Raw genomic sequence first — 20,301 nt, forward strand, 5'->3', positions numbered from 1 at the left:
GCTAACCAGCCAGCCCCAAGAACTATAGTCTTTACCCATCCATTTGCTCAGTTCTGATTATTTCATTACCCTAACTGCGCTCCGAAGTTTACTCTTTTTGTCTTTAAAAGATAGGAGGTTATAATAAATATTATTTAAGAAAAAAAGTTACAGGAAATGGAAGCAACAGTAACCTAATGAGACTAATGAAAGTAGAAGCAAGCTGTGGGAATCCTGACCAAGAATGATATTTTATTCCCACCTTATACAGTACTCCCTGACTCTTCTATAATTTAGCTTTACAAGAGACATCCTGAATTTATTTAGCATTTTACAGTTCACAAATATTTTTATATGTGTTATCTAATTTTGTCCTAAAACAACCACGTGAGATCGATTGGGTAGTTTTTATTCTTTTTATTTTACAGATGAAGAAATTTAGGCTTAGAGTGGTTGAATGAGTGGCCCAGAGTCACAGATACAAAGACAGGAGCTGGAATCAAAAGTCAGGCAGGGCACTTTCTGCTGTATCACACAGTCCCTGAAAGTTAATAATATTATGTGCCAGTTTTTGTTTTTGTTTTAAATGACAGCTTTATTGAGATATAATTCACATACCATAAAATTCACCCTCTTAAAGTGTACAATTCAGTGTTTTTCAGTATACTCAGAGCTGTGCAACCATCATCATTACCTAATTACAGAACATTTTCATCACCCCAAAAAGAAACCCCTGTACCCAATAGCGGTCACTCCCTATTTCTTGCTTCCTCTAAGTTCCAAACACTAATCTACTTTCCTATTCTGTGGATTTTCCTATTCTGGACATTTCAAACAAATGTGATTATAAAATATGTGGCTTTTTGTGACTGGCTTCTTTCACTTAGCATGTTTTCAAGGTTCATCCATGTTGTGTCATGTATTACTATTCTGTTTCATTTTATGGCTGAATATTCCATTGTATGGATGTACTACATTTTGTTTAGCCATTCATCAGTTGATGGACATTGGGTTGTTTTACTTTTTGGTTTTTATGAATAATCTTGCTATGTATATTTGTTTACAGGTTTTTGTATTGACATGTGTTTTCATTTCTCTTGGGTGTAAACCTAGCTGTGCAGTTACTGGCTTTTTTAACTTTTTTGAGGAACCACTAAATTCTTTTCCACAGTGGCTGCAACATTTTACATCCCCACCAGCAATTATGAGGGTTCCACTAGCTTCACATCTTTGTCAACACTTGTTATTGTCCACCTTTTTGATTATAGTCTTCCTAATGGGTATGAAGTCAAAATGAAGTGGTATCTTACTGAGCTTTTGATTTGCATTTTCATAATGACTTATGATGTTGAACATGTTTTTATGTGCTTATTGGCTATTTGTATATCTTCTTTGGAGAAGTGTTTATTCAATTACTTTGGCCCTTTTTAAATTGGGTTGTCTTTTTATTTTTGAGTTCTAAGAATTTTTTATACGTATTTGGATGTTAGACACTTATGAGATATATGATTTACAGATATTTTCTCCCATTCTTTGGGTATCTTCACCTTCTTGATGGTGTCCTTTGAATCACAAAAGTTTTTAATTTCAGTGAACTCAATTTCTCTATTTTGGGGAGTCACTTATGGTTTTGGTGTCATATCTGAGAAACCATTGCCTAATCTGAGGTCATGAAGATTCACTCTTTTTCTCTTTTTTTGGCAACAGGTCAGTATAGCGATCTGAACCCTTGACATCTTAGTGTTATAACACTGTACTCTAAACAACTGAGCTACCTGGCCAGCCGAATATTTACTCTTATAAGAATTTTATAGTTTTAGCTCTTACATTTAGGGTTATGATGGATTTTGAGTTAATTTTTTTATATGGCATGAGGTAGGGGGCTTTAACTTCATTCTTTTGCTTGTGGATATTCAGTTGTCCCAGCACCATTTGTTGAAAACCTTATTTTTATATCCAAAATAACATTGTAGAAAAAATATTTAAGTTGCCCGTAAGACTACCATTCAGAAGTAATCGTGTTTACTATTTGAGGTTTATTTCCTTATAGTTGTTTTTTGTGTGTATTAGTGTTAGTAATAAGCAAGTTATCTCATTAATCTTATTAATCCTGTAGGTAAATACTGTTATCCTCATTTTGTAGATGCAGGAACTGAGGCACAGAGAGGTTAGGAAGTCTAATTCAGCTATAAATGGGCAGTAAGTGGTAGGCACCAGGATTTGAAGTCAGGCGGTGTGACTCTCTCCTTGCACAGTGTGTGGCATGTGTATGTGTGTGAGTTTAATTAGTATTGCATACTACATACAGTGTTGTTTTGGCCTTAGTCTCCCCCACATAAAAATGAGTGAATAATGTACATTTTAAGTGATAACAACTATAATAATAAAACTAATATTCTTGTACCCACCATTCAGGCAAGGATCACAGATATTTTTGAGTGTGTTCCTTCACCAATCCTATTCTCTTACCTTGACCAGCCTCAGAATTAACTATCGTTCTGAAATTTTTAACCATTCCTTTGATATTCTTTATTTTATTCCATATAAATATATCCTCAAATAATGCTGTTTAATTTTGTATAAAATGGAATTACTGTATATTTTTGAGACTAGTTTTTTTTTTCACTCTACATGATTTTTGTGTGATTCATTCAAGTTAATGTGTATAACTACAGTTAATTCAGTTTCACCCTGTGTAGTATCCCAGTGTATGAATGTATCTTTATTTATCCCACTTTAGCTTGTTTCCAGTTTTTTGCTGGTACAAGCAATGTTGCTGTAAAGTTTCATACACATCTGCTGCAGCAGAAATGCATGATTTTCTCTAGGTGGTAATAGAATTGTTGGGTCATAGGATATGCACGTCTTTACTTTTACTAGGTAATGCTCTAGTTTTCCAAAATTGTTTTATCAGTTTATGCTCTCACCAGCAATGTATTTGAGTTTTCATTGTTGCATGTCCTTGCCATCACTGGTATATCCAGATTTAAAAATCTTTTTTCCAGTCTGATGGTGTGATGGGTTTTAATTTGCATTTCTCTGATTAAGGTTGAACATCTTTATTTATCTTTATATATATATACACACACACATACATATATATAATATTTTGATTTCTGTTGTAAAGTGTTCAAGTTTTTTGCCTGTTTTTTTCTTGGGGTGTTTGTCTTTTTCTTATTGGATTGTAGTGTTTGATATATTCTAGATACCAATCCTTTGTTATATGTGTAGTGAATGTTATTCTAATCAGTGGCTTCTCTTTTTACTTTCTTTGTGCAGTCTTTAATTTTAATGTAGTTCTTGATTAGTTAAGCTACATTAAAATTAATTTTTTCCTTTATGATTAGTGCTATTTGTGACTTCTCCTATCTTGAGGCCATAAAGATATTTTAAAATTTTCTCCTAGAAGGTATTTTTTTTTTTTTTTCTTCAGCTGGCCAGTGCAGGGATCCAAAACCTTGACCTTAGTGTGATAACACTGCGTTCTAACCATGAGCTAACCAGCTCGCCCCTCCTAAAAGTTCTTAAATTGTTATTTTCACATTTAAGTTCTTTATGCATTTGGAACTTATATTCATTGTGTGGCTATTTCTTCTCATATTGATAATCATTTGTCTCAGCACCACTTTTTGAGAAGTGCTTCTTTTTACCACTGATCTGAAATGTCTGTGTGTCATATATCAAGTTTCCATATATGCACAAGTTTGTTTTGGGGCTCTCTATTTTGTTCCATAGGTCTTTGTCTATCCCTGGGCCAATTCCACCTGTCTTAACTATATCGAATTTAAATAAGGGCAAATTCTCTCACTTTGTTCTTCTTCAGGAGTGCTTTTTCTCTGTCCCTTAATCCTGATATTTTAGGAGCAGCTTGTTAAGTTTCATAAAAAACTTAGAATTTTGATTAGAATTACATTAAACCTATATATCAAATTGGGAAGAAGTGAGATCTTTAGGATATTTCATCTATCTGTAAACATAGTCTCTCTTTCCATGTTTTTAGGTCTTCACTAATGTCTTTTAATAAAGTATTACAGTTTTTACAATTTTCCATTAAAAGGTTGAGATCTTATGTTAGCTTTATTCTTGGTGTGTGTGTGTGTGTACATTTATTTAAATACTTTATGTATTTATTATAAGTGGTTTATTTTTAAATACATTTTGTTTGTTGCCAATATAAAAAAATACAATTAACTTTAATATATTGATTTTTGTATCCAGCAAATTTGTTAAATAAATCCTAATAATTTGTCTGTTAGATTTTATTGAAGTTTCTAATCTACATATAACATCAAAATAATACAATTTTGTTTCTTCTCTTCAAATCCTTGTCCTTTTTACTTCTTTTACCTATTGTTCTACTAGGAACTCTGGTATAATATCACCCAGAAGTAATAGTGGACATCTTTATCTTATTCCTGATTTTAAAAAAGAATACCTGTAATGTCTCACTATTAAGTATGGTTGCTCTGTGTATGTGTGTGTGTGTTTTAAGATACCTTTTATAAGGTTTAAGTAAGTTTCCTTTTTCTAGATAGGAGGTTTTATCATGAATGGGTAATGAATTTTATTGAATGCGTATTCTGTATCTGCAGAGATAATCATATGAATCATTTTTAATCTGTTACTGTGATGAACCATGTTAATTGATTTTAAAATTTTTATTGTGAGATATAACATGTATAAAGAAGTATGCAGAATACAGTTTAACAAGTAATTTTAAAGCAAAAACTCTTGTAACCACCACCCAGGTCAAGAAATAAAACATGGGCCGAGCCAGGGGCGCACTCGGGAGAGTGCGGTGCTGGGAGCGCAGCGACGCTCCTGCCGCGGGTTCGGATCCTATATAGGAATGGCCGGTGCACTCACTGGCTGAGCGCCGGTCACGAAAAAGACAAAAAAAAAAAAAAAAAAAAAAAGAAATAAAACATTACAAGCATTCTAGGAGTTCCTTTGTGCCCTATACTAGTCTGGAAATTAAATATTCAGTTTCTGTTCTTTTAGAGGATATTCTAGGAAATATACATATTTAAATTGCCAAACATAAAGTTAATAGCTCTATCCTTCTGGATAATATAAGTACCTTGAATGCTTTAACTTCATTTATCTTTTCCCTAATTATGTTATTGTTGTGTTTTATTTTTTTAACCATATTAGACATCATTATTATTATTATGTATTTAGGTTCATTTCCATTTACCCAGATACTAAATGAGGGTAATTTAAAAAGTTCATGGTGGGCTGGCCTGTGGCTCACTCGGGAGAATGTGGTGCTGATAACACCAAGGCCACAGGTTTGGATCCCTATATAGGGATGGTCAGTTAGCTCACTTGGGAGAGCGTGGTGCTGACAACATCAAGTCAAGGGTTAAGATCCCCCTACTGGTCATCTTTTAAAAAATTTTTTTAAAAAGAAAAGTTCATGGAAAAATTTGTAACCTTTTTTTTTTTCAGCTAGTTGGTATTGGGGATCTGAACCCTTGACCTTGATGTATAACACCATGCTCTAACCAACCAAGCTAACCAGCCAGCCCTGTATTATCTTTTAATTCTATTTTTCCACAAACTTTTTGAAGTATGCCTGTGCATTTTCTTTGCCCTTCATTTTTTTTTCCTCACATTTTAGACCTTCCCTCTGCCTGAAGTATATCATTTAGATTTTCCTTTAGTGAGGGTCTGACTGCTGCTGAACTCAGTTTTTAAACTAATGATGTGTATTTTTCCATAACTCTAAAAAGATATTTTTATTGGGTTTGGAATTCTACATAGGCAGTTGTTTTCTTGCAGCGTATTCATGTTCACTTTCTACTATCTTCTAGATGCCATTGTTATTGAGAAGTCAAATATTTATCTCCACTCTCACGCTTCTTTTGCAGTCTTTGTTTTTAATGTTCTGCAGTTTCACTATGATTTATGTCTCACTAAAGGCCCTCAGTTGAAAAATATTGGTCTGTGTGATACTAATTCTTTAAAATTTGTTGAGACTCAGTTTATACAGCCTTGTAAGTACTCAGTTTTTATAGATGTTCCATTTACTTAAAATTGAAAATGTATTTTTCAGTTGTCACACAGGTATTTCCATCAGAAGTAGTCAGATTTTTGAGCTGGCCAGTTTGTCAGTTGGTTAGAGCATGGTGCTGATGACACTAAGGTCCAGGGTTCAATCCCTATATTGGCCAGCCACCCCACCCCCCAAATTTTAAAATGGAAGGGTTTTCTAGTCTAATAACCTCCTGTTTCTACTGAAGCAGAAACTGATATTCAGAAAGGTTATGGAGTCTTGTCCCAGATGGCATAATTCGTCATTGTCAGAATCCTTGCTAGAACCCAGGTACTCATGCTGAATAAAGACAGCCTTGTGTCTCCTTTAGTCTTAGCACCTTAAGTTCTAAAGTGTAAAAAAAAAAAAGTCTGTATCTTGGTTTTTTTCGTATTGTAATTTTTTTCCGATTATCCCACCACCACCACCATTTTAGGCTGGGATAGAAAATCGTCAGCTGGACACAGTAGATTTCTTTTTGAAGAGCAAGGAAAATCTTTTTAATCCATCCTCAAAATCTTCTGTACCTGATCAGTTTGAGCACTTTCCATCCCATTTATATTTAAGAAGTAAGTAGAATAAAGACTTCTGCATTTGTATTTATCATTTTATCTTTTTAATCACTTTCAAATTATTGTTTTCTGATGACTTGTTTACTTGCTAAAACTCAGTCATGGGATTTAATGTACTTGGTGGAAACTTGAGGGAGTTGTTAGAATCTATAAATATTCTCTTTCTAAGTGGAGTATTTACTGTTCATATCCTGTACTGGGCTTTGTATTTTTAGTGTGCAAGGAAGAGACAATCTCAAATTCAAGAGAATTTTATAAAAGTGAGAATAAAATTCTTTAGGAAAATCGCCTCTCCTTGCAACTGCCTGAAATGGGTGTTGATAGTATGGTTTTTCTGAGTCGTGGGCTGGGACTTGTTATAAAAATTTTCATCCTTACTCTTCTGCTTTTTTGCTACATTACCAACACTTCTTTTCAAAATTTTGGCTTTCCTTTTTAACAAATAGAAAGCCTAACTCCCTGTATGTCTCCTTGCTTGCCTTCTCATGCAATAATAAGGCTTTTTCTTTTCACAAAAGCATGTGTCACAGTCTTTGGCTTTCTGTGTGCATCAGGTAGCAAGCCCATTGCTCAGTAATGTGTACATACAGTTTTATGATCTGCTTTTTTTACTTGATAAGATATACATCTTTCTTGTTAATAATAGGTATATTTATTAACTATGGTAACAAAGAATTTCACTGTATGGGCTGTACCATAATTTGCCCAGCCACACTCCTACTAGATGTTTAGATTGATTCCAGTTTTTAAGTATTGACAACATGCTCTAAATGCTGTATGTGTGTGTATAATTTCACATGTGTATGATTGTTTACTTTAGATAAATTCTAGATGTGGAATTTCTAAGTCTAAGAGTATATACAATTAACGTTCTTAAATGCCCCCAAAAAGCTTTATCAATATGTACTCTAGTTACATGGAGAAAATGATAGCCTGCTCTTTTTCCACTGATGTAGTGTTAGTTCTCACTGAGAGTATGAATTAGACGTTTTCTTTTTAAAAAATGTTATCTTTTGTTTTGAGTGTAGTTTGGTCACCTACCTCTTGAATTGCCAGCTTTTTTAATACTCCAGTTTGTTTGTTTTGATCTGCTGGCATTTATAGGTCTGATTTGTGGTATTGAGCTGGGCTCCCTCAGAGATTGTGTGGTCATGGGTTTGGAATAAGAAGCATAGGGATATCTTTACCTACTCACCTAAGGGGAAAACCCATGTTTCCCATAATTCTCACTCACATAGATGTAATCCTAAAGGTGGGGCCAATGCTGAGATAAACAGGAATCACTTCGTATGGGCCTTTAGCTGCAAATAGAGGATTCAGGGGCCCACACTTTTTGCTCTCACCAGCATGGTGGCTTTGGAATCAGACAGGCTTAAGTTCAAATTCCATTATAACACCTACCTCTTAGGTTGTTCAAAGGAATAAATAAGATAATATTTATAAAACACTATGTACAATAATTAAGATATAATTGGCCAGCAAAATGGTAGTTAATACTAGAAGAAAAGCAATAACTATTATTAATTAGAATTGTTAAAATTTGTAGGTAGCAAGTCTTCATAAAAGCGTAGAGAGCTTTTTGAAAATAATACGTTGGTTCTTGTTTTATGTTTTAAAATATTGCAACATGGTATTTTTGGATATGTTAATTTATTGGGCGTATCCTTGTGCTCCTCATGTTAATTTCTTTGTTTCTTTCTCAGATGTGGAAGAGCTGACACCAGCATTGGATTTACTTTGCTCAGCAATTAGAGAAAGTGATTCTGAAACTCAGAGCAAACATTTTTCAGAACAATTGCTTAATGTTACACTGTCTTTCCTTAACAAACAAATAAAGGAGCTTTTTATTTACACTGAAGGTAAGAATAGCAACAAGGGAGGGGGGCAAGTGTACCATTCCTGTGTCAGGACAGAGATACAAGTGCTGCTATTGCATGAGAGAACATCAGCCAGTGGAATGCCATTTGCTAAAGTTGGGTAAAGTCAGTGGGTAATTGAATGAAATGGGTTTTGGTACTGGGAGAGTTGGATGAAAGACCCAGGATTAATCATTGTGAAGAGTGTGAAAAGGGTTGTATTAAAACACAGAGCTGCCACATCCCCCTGAGGTCTGCATCCAGCCCAGCCACTACCAAGCCACCGCCAGAAGCCCCCAGGCTCCTCTGCTGAAATGAGGGGGGTGCCATGTGCCTTGACCATGCCCCCTCCCTGCTTCTTCATCCTCATATGTTATCCGCCTCCCCTTTCCTCTCTCCCCCTCCACCCCATCTGCTCCACAACACCTTCAAATGTAAAAATAATAATAATAATAAATAAATAAATAAGATAAATTCAAATAATCATCAGGCAAGTCAGTTGAACTGGAGTGAGAACAACAAGTTTGGGTAAATAACAAACTACAAAAGGGAAAAAACAGCTAGAATTCTTTATAACAGCTCATGGTATATTCTTTTTCTCTGTCATATATATGTATATGTGTGTTTATACATACACACACACACACATACACATAGATGAACTGGCACATTGGTATCTCCACAGAGCTAGATGAACATATGCAGAAAGGAGTGGACATTTTGACCAGATACATTAATGAACTTCGAACTTTCATGATAAAGTTTCCCTGGAAACTAACAGATGCTGTAGATGAATATGATGTAAATGAAAATGTCCCCAAAGTCAAGGAGAATGAAATATGGGAGAAACTCAGCTGTGAGGTAAATATGAGTAATTATTACTTCTTTTATTTGCCAGGTTCAGAAACAGAATTTAGAAGAATTTATATACTTGTGATTCAGAATGCTTGGCAAGGGTTTTAGGATTTATAGGCTTTTGTATCTCTGGGCATGGCTGCAAATTTATGTCTGTAAGCTCTGTTTATTTATTTCAGAACACAGATAGGCTCCCTCTTAATGCCACATCTACCCACTCGGATCCAGTGACAAACATGCAACCCCCAAACTTATGTGAAGTGGCACTCCCTTAGCAGTACTCCCTCACTGGCTAGGGTCCGGCACTTTGTACTCATGCATTCTGCCTGACCTCTGAATAAATTGAATTGCTACTTGTGCTTAGATCTTAGGAAGTTTCTATTTTATGACATTATTACTTGGAAGTATACTCTATTTGAGTCCTAACTGAAATTCTAGTTCAGAAATTTTGCCAGCTGAATTTTCTGTGTCCATCTATTTGCCTTTATTTTTACAGTAGATGTTATTACAACTAAAATGTGTTGCCCTGTGTATGACTTAGGGACTAGAAGAATCTTTCTACAACATGGAGTGTGTTGGTATTGTAAAGACAAAAGCCAAAATAACAGAGATGATCAGAATCAATAGGGATTGAAAGTAATAAGATTGAGGCACTGCAGTTTCTCAGGACTGCTGTTTTTGGGATGGAGGAATAGAGAAGTAGCTGGTATGACTGCATTTTCTGTATCTCTTCATTTTCTAGCCAGGAACTACTTACTTTTCCTTCTGCTTTTTTGGCTGCTTTTTCCTATCTCCTTCACAGGTGTTTCATCCTATTTTCCCTCCTTTAATGTTCTCCAACATTCTATCCATGGTTCTTTGCTCTTTTTACTCAAAATCACTGATTTATAACTTTTTGGGGGGTGGGAGTTATAGTTCAGTTTGATGAAAGCCATGGACTTTGTCTCCAAAAACATACATGTGAATGTGTGCATATACACATACACACAATTTTGCACATGGCTTAATGTGGTTTACAGACCACTTTAAAGCCCAAGATTAAGATGCCTCCTTTCGGGCCGGCCCGTGGCTCACTCGGTAGAGTGCGGTGCTGATAACACCAAGGCCCCGGGTTCGGATCCCATATACGGATGGCCGGTTCGCTCACTGGCTGAGCGTGGTGCTGACAACACCAAGTCGAGGGTTAAGATCCCCTTACCGGTCATCTTTAAAAAAAAAAAAAAAAAAAAAAAAGATGCCTCCTTTCTGTTCTCTAGGTTTAGATTATCAAGTCTAGGTCTTTATTTCTTCTCACTTGGATTATTGCAGTAACTTCTCTTGCCTCACTATCTTGAGCTTGAATCACTTTCAGTCCATTCTCCACATTGCTGCCTGAATATTTTTCCTAAAATAAGTGTCTGATTATATCACCTATTGCTTTTAAGTTCTTTCAGTGTCCCCACTAAGCTTCAGGATAAAATCCACCTCACACATGGAATGTATTTAATGATGGAACTTCTGCTTTTCCTTTTTCTCATCTGCTACTCTCTCCAGCTTTTCTTCAATTATATTGAGTAATTTGGAGTTCTCTGAAGGCTTGATGTGGTTTCTTTCCTTTGTGCCTGTGCACATGATATTCTCTTTTTGGAACACCTGTCCTTTTTTTCTCAAAATATGTGTGTGGAATGGTTACTGGTCTTTATATTTCTCCCTCATCAGTTACCTTTATTTGGAAGCTGCTTTTTTGTTGTTTTATTTTTGGTCACCCGTCTTATTTAGGTGCTCCTCTTCTGGACCCTTATCTCTAGCACCCTGGGATACCATTATTATAGCCCCGTCACACAATACTATAATCTGCTTTATTTGTGTGTCTTCCACTAGACTACAGGCTTCTGGAGAGTAGGGTCAGTGTTTTAGTCAACTTGATATACCCTGTGCCTGGCCCCATATCTAGTCGATTTTTGATAAAAGTCCCTTAATAGGTGCTAAGGAAATATATGTCCACGTTGATAATTATAATAAGGAAATAAAAATGAACTTAAAAGGCAAATATTTTTCTTCCTTTTCCTAGGAGGTTATTTCCAATGCCATTTTAAACAACAAAATACCAGAGGCACAAACCTTCTTCAGGATTAAGAGGCATTCTGCTCAAAGACTCGAGGAGCTGATTAGAATAGGCCTAGATTTGGTCTTTGACAGTTTGAAAAAGAACAATATAAAGGAAGCCTCTGAACTTTTGAAGAATATGGTGAGTGGTGTGATCTGTTCGTCTGATCTTAAAGTCCCTAATGTAAGAGAAGGAATGTATGTATGTATTTATTTGAGGGGGGCACTGGCAAGTACAGGGATCAAACCCTGGACCTTGGTGTTGTCTGCACCATGCTCTAACCAAGTGAGCTAACCGGCCAGCCCTATAAATTGATTTGTATTCATAGTTCTGTCACAAACTAAGAAATTTGTGTAGTCTTTACTGTGAAATAATGATAATAGTAATAAATTCTGGTCAAGAGGGCGGAATAGGCAGTCCTCAGCATCACTCTCTCCCACAAATCAACCAATTTACAACTATTAAAAAGCAACGACAGCCAAGCTGGGGCCGCTAGAGCTCAGGGGAAGAGGAGGAGGAACCTATGAAGTTCATGAAGGCAGGAGAAGCCACAAAGAGAGAAAGAAAAGATTGCTCCTGCCACTTTGAGCCCCAGCTGCTTCAAGGCTGGCGCTGGTGAGCACACAGATCAACAGCTAGCAAAAGCTGCAGCTGTGCCCTTTGTGTGAAGTTGCTTGGAGGTGGCAGGGGAGAAGAGGGCCTTGGTGGCCCGCAGGGCAGTAGGACCACTAACAGGGTTCCTGTGTACCCACATAGGAATGAGGAGCCAAAGACTACTGAAAAAAGGAGCCACTGAGAGGCTGGTGAGCATCGCAAGGGACTGGCACATGGCCCGTCCTAGTGTTTGAAGCACAGGTGGTGGGGGAGAAGGGCCCACCAGGGGAACATTAGGGCACAGCATGGACAGCTGATCTGCCCTCCAATCAGCACAGGACCACTCAATGGAGACTGGTCCCGAAGATGGAACCTCAGGGGGTGCAGTTTGCTGAAAAGACTCAGGCCCAAACCAGAGTTTCCACACAACCCAGGGATACTGGACTTCACAAGACCTGGAAATATATACAAGTTCAACAAACCAAAGCTGCACAAAAATCCTTCCCAGGGAATCAGCAGCAAAGCAGCAATTTAGCTCAACTACAGGGCTCAAGTGCTGGTCCCCACAGGAAGTTCTTCCATTTTAGAAGTAAGCAAAGGACAACAAATTAGTTCCAGTGCAGAGTTTAAGTGGTGGGAACAGCGAATAATCCAACACAGAACTGAAAGAAAAGACAAAATACCCACAGATCAGAGGCAAAGTTTGATATTAACTAGTAAAGGTCTAACACCACCAAAGAACACATATAAAACCTAGAAGGACCAGAAGCCCCCTGGGTTCCCAAGCCAGGGTAGGGGGAGGGCCGTGGGCTTCAGCCATGCCCCCCACTGACCACACCCAGCCCAGCAGTGACCAGCAGATCGCCATTGGAAGCACCCTGGGCTCCAGAGCTGTGGCAATGAGGTCTAAGGGCCTCGGGTGCACACCCCCAACATCCATAACCAGCCTAGTGGCAACCACTGAGCTGCTACCAGAAACAGCCTGGGCTCCTGAGCTGGGGCAGTGGGGGGCCGAGAGCTTCAGCCACACACCCCTGACATCTGCATCCAGCCCAGCAATGACCGAGCTGCCACTGGAAGCCCCCTGGTCTCCCCTGACGGAATGAAGGGGGTGCCACAGGCCTCGACCATGCTTCCTCTTTCTGGTCCTCCAACCCTATTTCCCTCCCCCTTTGACTCTCTCCCACCCCCCCAACTGCTCCACAACATCTTAGAATATAAAAAAGTAATAATATTAATAAATAAATAAATTTTTTAAAAATGATAATAGTAATACTGAGAAATGTTCCTTGATACTGAGGACTTTCTTGAAGAGATTTTTTTCTCCCCAGCTTTACTGAGGTATGATAGGCAAAATTATATATATTTAAGGTGTACAAAGTGATGTTTTAATATATGTATACTTGTGAAAAGATCACCACAATCTTTTAAGAATTCTAATCTAATTAACATACCTATCACCTGTCATAGTACCAGTGTGTGTGGGGGGGGGCAAGAATACTTAATATCTACTCTCAGTACATTTCAAGTACTTTATGCAATATTTTATTAACTGTATTTGTCATGCTGTACATAGGTTTCCAGAACTTACACATCTTATAACTAAAAGTTTCTACCCTTTAACAAGTATCTCCTCCTTTCCCCTACCCTCTAGCCCCTGGTAACTACCATTCTACTCTTTGTTACCATGAGTCCAACATTTTTTTTTCTTATATTCCACGTTTAAGTGAGATCATGCAGTATTTGTCTTTCTATGACTGGCTTATTTCACTTAGCATAATGTCCTCTAGATTAATCCATGTTGTCACAAATGGCAGGATTTCCTTCTTTTTTAAGGCCAAATAATATTCTACAGTATATATACATCACATTTTCTTTATCCATTCATCTGTTGATGGACACTTAGGTTGTTTCCATATCTCTTGAAGAGATTTTTAAATGTGTTTCCATCATCTGCTCCGTGTTAGACCTGGCACTTTGGTTAGGAGCAAATGATGTTTCTCACAGAAGACTTCACACATGTCAAAGCATGCACAGGAACTCATTATTAGAGGACATTCAGTCCTCTTTGTTCATGTGACCCCTTACATCTCCATTGGATTATGCCTTTGCCAGAGCTTCATGCTCCATGGTTTTACTTCATTTGAGAAAGAGAAGTTTTAGAAGTAGGGATCCTGGACTTAGCTGAGATCTGGCCCTAATCTGCATAGTTGGGGTCTAGCCCATGATAACTTTCTGGAAGTACAGATGAGTGGAACTATATAAGGGGTGATTGTTTATGTTGACCTTTGTTTTCAATTGAAACATTATAGCAGATTGCTATAGTTTTGGTCCTTTGCCTTAAACTGTTCTAGGTGCTGCCTTTGCTCTGGCAAAATGCTTAAGGACTTAAGGAATGGATAGTAAATACATGTAATAAATGTAAGAAAATGAATGTTTGCAAGAGCAGAAAAGCTGTGGAATTCTAACAGAATCATGTCCATAATAGAGTACTTCTGTATCTAACACATATTTATGTTCAAAATAGTTCCATTACAAAATATAAGTTTTTTTGGTTTTCTGTGTTTCTTATAGGGCTTTGATGTAAAAGATCAGTTGCTCAAGATATGCTTCTATACAACTGATAAAAATATACGGGACTTTTTGGTAGGTAAAAGTGAGATATGTAGTTTACATTCTTTGGAAAGCCATGGTGAAAAACTGGAAGAAAACCTTGGAAGAAAAACTCCTAAATAAATAACTTTAACATTAAACTAATATCTAATAAGTAAAAGTGTGACAACCCCTTTATCTTTTTAAATAATTATTTTACATTTGTGGCAAAGGAAAATTTGTGTGAATATACATTAACTCAGAAATTGAAAATACGATTCTTAAATGGCATTTAATCTCATATTTTTTTTTGAAAATGTGCTTGACTTTTGTGAGGTCGTTGCTTTAATTTAACTATTTTTTATTCAAGGTTGAAATTTTAAAAGAAAAAAATTATTTTTCCGAAAAAGAAAAAAGAACTATAGACTTTGTGCATCAAGTTGAGAAACTTTATTCAGGACATTTCCAAGAAAATATGCAGATCCAGTCCTTTCCCAGGTAGTCTCATTAGTCCCCTTTTGATAATATTGTGAGAATATTGTAGATAATGTTTAATTTGTAATTGTTAGTGAGCACAGGTTTCTTATGTGGATCAGAGGCTACGTTCCCCATGAAGATAAAACTTGTGTTATATAAAAGGGACTCGGGAACTCCCTGTCATTTCAGTATTTGCATCATCAGAATTATGTGTTCCCCAAAAGGGTAAAAGTTCTTGAGCACATAAAAAGGAATGATGCCTTTTCTTCCAAAATTACAAAAAATTAATATCACTATTTTTAGGTATTGGATAAAGGAGCAAGATTTTCTGAAGCACAAATCTGTTTTGGACTCATTCCTGAAATGTGATCATAAAGATGAATTCAACAAACAGAACCATAGAATTGTGTTAAATTGGGCTCAGTGGTGGGATCAAATAACAGAAGAATCCATCCTTCTCCCCAGGATAAGTCCAGAAGGTAAGTGTAAGAGAGCCTGAAATATAAGCCTATTGAATGAGGATTAAATTTGGTATTGGTATTAGAATATTTTGGTGTGCCTTCATTTTAGAATTCCTTCTGGGGGAAAAATACTCAGTTTCTTTACAATGCAAATCATTGTATTAGATCTCTTTCTTATCTTAAGGTTTTTGTAAGGGATTTATAATGTAATGAAAGAAATAAGTCATATGGTTCAGTGAATTCAGATTTCAAGGCTAAGAGTTTTCATCCCAGCTTCATAGCGACATTCTTTGTTTTTCCAAATAGTATTCAGTTTCTTCTTATGTAAATTGTGGATCTGTATCACCTCAGGGCTCTGGGGAATAATTAACAGTGGTAAACAGTGGCAATTCACAGAGTCAAATTCATGTTTATTATTTCAGCTGAAGTTTTTATTTATGTTAAGGGAAAGAAAAGAGAGGAGGATTGAACAGGTAAGTGAATACACAGCTAATACCCAAGTTTCATTTTAACTACTATAGCAATGAGAAGCAACATTTAGCTTTCCTCTGGATGTAGTATTGATTATAAAGTGAACAACACAAAAGAGGAAAATAGAAAAAAGGCAGAGGACCTGAATAATTCATATATAAATGTTTATATCCAGATTGTTGTATTTACTCAGTAGTTAATTCAATGTTCAGTTATATATCAATAATCATAATTCATTGCTATTTTAAAATGTGCTTTGTTCTTCATGTAGAATACAAATCATATTCCCCTGACGCCCTCTGGAGATACCTCACGGCTCACCATGATTGGTTAAGCATTATCTTGTGGACTGGAGAATTTCAGACCCAGAATAGTTATGTTTCACTTCAGCAGAGCAAATGGCCCCCTCTGACTGTTGATGTTATTGATCAGAATACTTGCTGCAACAGCTACATGAAGAATAAAATTTTAGATATGCTGGCAAGGTATTGTGACTGTTGAACAAATCCCCAGTGGGAAGAATAAAAGGAAGAGCAATAATAAATAATGGTGTAAATTTTCCTTTGAAAGTGCCGCAAATCCAGTGTACTGTTGTTTCATATTTTTATAAAATCTAAAGGGCATTCTCTTATACTGAGGTTTTTAAATCATATGCATTTAACATCATGTAGCAGTGAATAGTCTCTCAAATTCTAGATGTAGGTTCTTCCCCAAACATTTTATGCTCTTTGGTGTAGAAATGTTAAGCTGTCAGTAGGGCTATAGGGAACAAGTGGCAAGAGCTGAGGTGAGGATTCCTTAGTGTCCTGTAATTATGTCCCACTCTTCTCCATATTATCACTTGTACCCATGTATGGCCTTGAAGTAAAGAGGACTGCTGAATTAAGAAATAGTGAGGGGAGGTAGCACTTGAAGTGATAAGTGAAGATTTTAAATAAGGAAAGTTAATAACATGTATGTTAACAACATGTATGTTAATATGTATGTTAATTTTTAAGTTTGTTAAACTTATTTTGTATTTATTATTTTCTGTTTATACTTATTGGGATATACTTATATCTGTATCGTCCTACTTAAAGATGTTGAGAGTCAGGTCCAGAGAAGTTAAGAGCTTTGCCCAAGCCAGTTAGTTACAGACTTGAATTCTTTAACCCCAGTTCACTGTTCTTTCCATTGCACTAAATGTTCTTGTTTACTAAAAATAAGCTATTCTAGGACTTGTATGCTTACCACATGTTTTGCTTAGCATTCAGTTGTTTAAAAAACTGACATATGTATGGCTTAACACGAATTATGAAATTAATGAATTAATGAAATCTGCTATATTAACAGATTAAAGGGGGAAAAAATACTACCCTGTGAGATACAGAAAGCATTTGATAAAATTTAACATCTGTTTGTGATAAAAACTATTAGCAAACTAAACATAGTTGCAAACTTACTTAATTTAAAAGGGGTGTCTAAAAAAATCTTTCTAACTGACATACTTATTGGTGAAACATCACAAACATTCTCTTTAGATTTGGAACAAGACAAGCTGCTAACAATTATTCCCAAATTGATCTTTAGATATAGTGAAAACTCATTAAAAATCTCAACAGGTTTTTTTTTTTTTTTTTGTGGATTATGACACGCTGATTGTAAATATTTATATGGAAATGCAGAGGGTCAAGAAGAGCCCTGAAAAGGAACTTGCCCTCTCAGGTATCAAAACTCATTTTAAAGTTAGAGCAACTAAGACAATGGGAGTATTGGTGCAGGGATAGACAAATAGACCCGTAGAACAGAAGAGTCACCATAGAAATAGACCTATACATGTGTGATCATTTTGTATATGACAGGTGGTACAGCACAACAGTGAGGAAAGAACAGTCTTTTGAATCAGTGAGGCTGAGACAACTGAATAGCTAAACGGGGGAAAAATGGAATTGTACCCCTAACTTATACTGTACATTAAATCAATCCCAAGAAGATTTTAAAATCTAAATGTCAAATGTGAAACTGTAAAGTTTTGGAAGATGATATAGGAAAATATCTTCATGACCTTGGAAGTATGGTATGCTTTCTGAAAATCCTGAAGAGGCAAAAGAAGAACAGTTACTGAGACCAAGAAAGCTGCCTGGCAGGAGAGATGGCCCTTAGTGGATGGTGTCAGTCAGCCAACCTGCAGTCACTCAGCACAGAGAGCCAGGGTATCCCCATCTTCCCCTCTTTCTGACTCTTATTTCCTGATGGATTCCTCCCATAAGGTGAACCAAAACAAGCTTGAGGGCATAAGAGTTCTGTACAGCCCATACAGGTGAGCCTATAGGAGGAACACAGCAGAGTGGGGAAGAGTAGAGCTTGGATGAGGGGAAAGATACCAGCACACAGATATTTCACAAAAGAGCAAGTACAAATGGCCAATAAACATAAAAATATGCTCTTCCTCATTTGTAGTCATGGAAATGCAAACTGTTTTACCCAAAATCTATAAACAACTGAAATGACCCTTAAAGGTAGAGTGAATAAATAAAATATAGTGTAATCATACAATGGAATACTATATAACAATGAAAACTAACTATAGCCACAGGTTTCAACATGGATAAATTACGCAATACTAAGTAGAAGAAACAAGGCAGAGAACAATATATCCAGAATGTTTCCTTTATATAAATAAGTTCAAAAGGCATGCAATAGGGAATGAATACACCAAGGGCTTCCATAGTATACTGTTCTATAATATGTGGTGGTTACATGGTCTTTCTTTAAACAGTATATATATTTTCTATACTCTTTTGTATGGTACATATGATGTATTGAACAGTAAATTTGTAAAAAGTAATATTTAAATGCAAATTTCTATTCTTGTTTAGTAGTTGATCTGTTTAAATTATTCTGCTCCAGCTTCTTAATGATTTTGTTTGGATATTTTGGTGAATTTCTCAATGCTCAGAATATCTAGCTTTAAGAGCTAACCTCTGTTGCCACACCAGGTTGTACACTTCCAATCAAAAACAAAAAAATGGAGATAGCTTAGTTTAGGTTTTTGAAATATTGAAGGTCACTTGAGACTGGCATTACTACCTTTAAATACTACAGTGGTACAGAAACCTTTATTGGAAACCAGCAAAATATGTGTCGTACAACATATTTATAGAGAAAGAGTTAGCAGCCTTAATTTGTAAATACTTATTTTTAAGTAGTTGAGACTTAAGCAATGGGAGTGATTTAGTCTGCTCTGAACCTATCAACTTTTTAACTTTCTGTTCCTTAAACCTGCCTGATAGGAATGGGATTTTTCTTGCATCTGAACTAGAAGACTTTGAACTCTACCTCCTAAGACTGAGTCGTATTGGGGGTGTGATACAAGATACCATCCCTGTTCAAAACTATAAGACCAAAGAAGGTTGGGATTTCCATTCTCACTTCATTCTCTATTGTTTGGAGCACAGTCTGCAGTATCTTCTTTATGTCTATCTCGACTGTTACAAGTGAGTACTGAGAATTGAATTGTCCTTAAGCTAGTCTTCACGTTTCTTCTTTCCATACTATTTCTGAATGTGACTTTTTAGGAAAATATTAAACATTCACATGAGGAATACCTATCTTTTTGAAATAGTTTCCCCACCCCAGTGTGGTACATCTTTAATTTCAGTGCTACATTCAACTAAATGCATATTTTTTTTGGTGATATTAATTCTGTAACATCTCTGTTAATCTTTTAAATAGTTCAAGATTAGAATAAAATGAAAGAAATGCTTTAAGAAGTTTGAGAGGAAGATTCTAAAGGTTCACTTGGAGTTCTTTGGTACTTTTACTACCAGGAGAATGCCAAACAACTTTTATTTCATAGCCACTTCAAGGTGTATTAAATATGCTGTAAAATTTTTATTTGTATTTAGGTAGAAAGGTGTATTAGATATGCTCTAAAATTTATGCTCATATTTAGATAGATAAGCAGGCAGGCATGTATCAATATATATCTACCTAAGATCAACCTGCAGAATCCTATCCATGGCCAGTTTTAATTGCTATTGGGTGAGTAATAACAAGAACAATAGAAATAATCTCAAAATATGAATACTTAACAGTGTTCTTGGCACTAGGCTGATTACTTTAGCCTAGTAAGTACTTGGCACTAGGCTAAGTTCTTGGCACTAGGATAAGCATTATTTCATTTAGTCTTCACAAAAACTCTGTGGGTGGTTACTCCCATCTCTGTGTCACAGATAAGGAAACTGAGGCTTTAAGAGAGACTAAGTGGCTCTGCCACATAACTTAAGGCACACAGCTAGTAATTGGCAAAGCCAGGTTTAATTCTTCTTAGTGTTTGATT

At 36.1% G+C, this 20,301-nt stretch overlaps 1 protein-coding gene across 5 annotated transcripts in view; it reads left to right on the forward strand.

The window, feature by feature from the left end:
* Positions 1–20,301, forward strand: part of SPG11 (SPG11 vesicle trafficking associated, spatacsin) — a 68,665-nt gene that overhangs the window by 12,451 nt on the left and 35,913 nt on the right. For all 5 annotated transcript variants that reach the window (XM_063090223.1, XM_063090225.1, XM_063090224.1 and 2 more), the window contains 9 exons: positions 6,453–6,585; positions 8,292–8,447; positions 9,130–9,305; positions 11,350–11,526; positions 14,554–14,625; positions 14,942–15,069; positions 15,352–15,527; positions 16,252–16,465; positions 19,253–19,456. In XM_063090223.1, the coding sequence (XP_062946293.1) occupies positions 6,453–6,585; positions 8,292–8,447; positions 9,130–9,305; positions 11,350–11,526; positions 14,554–14,625; positions 14,942–15,069; positions 15,352–15,527; positions 16,252–16,465; positions 19,253–19,456 (1,436 nt within the window). The remainder of the gene's footprint in view (positions 1–6,452; positions 6,586–8,291; positions 8,448–9,129; positions 9,306–11,349; positions 11,527–14,553; positions 14,626–14,941; positions 15,070–15,351; positions 15,528–16,251; positions 16,466–19,252; positions 19,457–20,301) is intronic.

Source organism: Cynocephalus volans, chromosome 3, assembly GCF_027409185.1.
Source record: "Cynocephalus volans isolate mCynVol1 chromosome 3, mCynVol1.pri, whole genome shotgun sequence".
Classification (NCBI taxonomy): domain Eukaryota; kingdom Metazoa; phylum Chordata; class Mammalia; order Dermoptera; family Cynocephalidae; genus Cynocephalus; species Cynocephalus volans.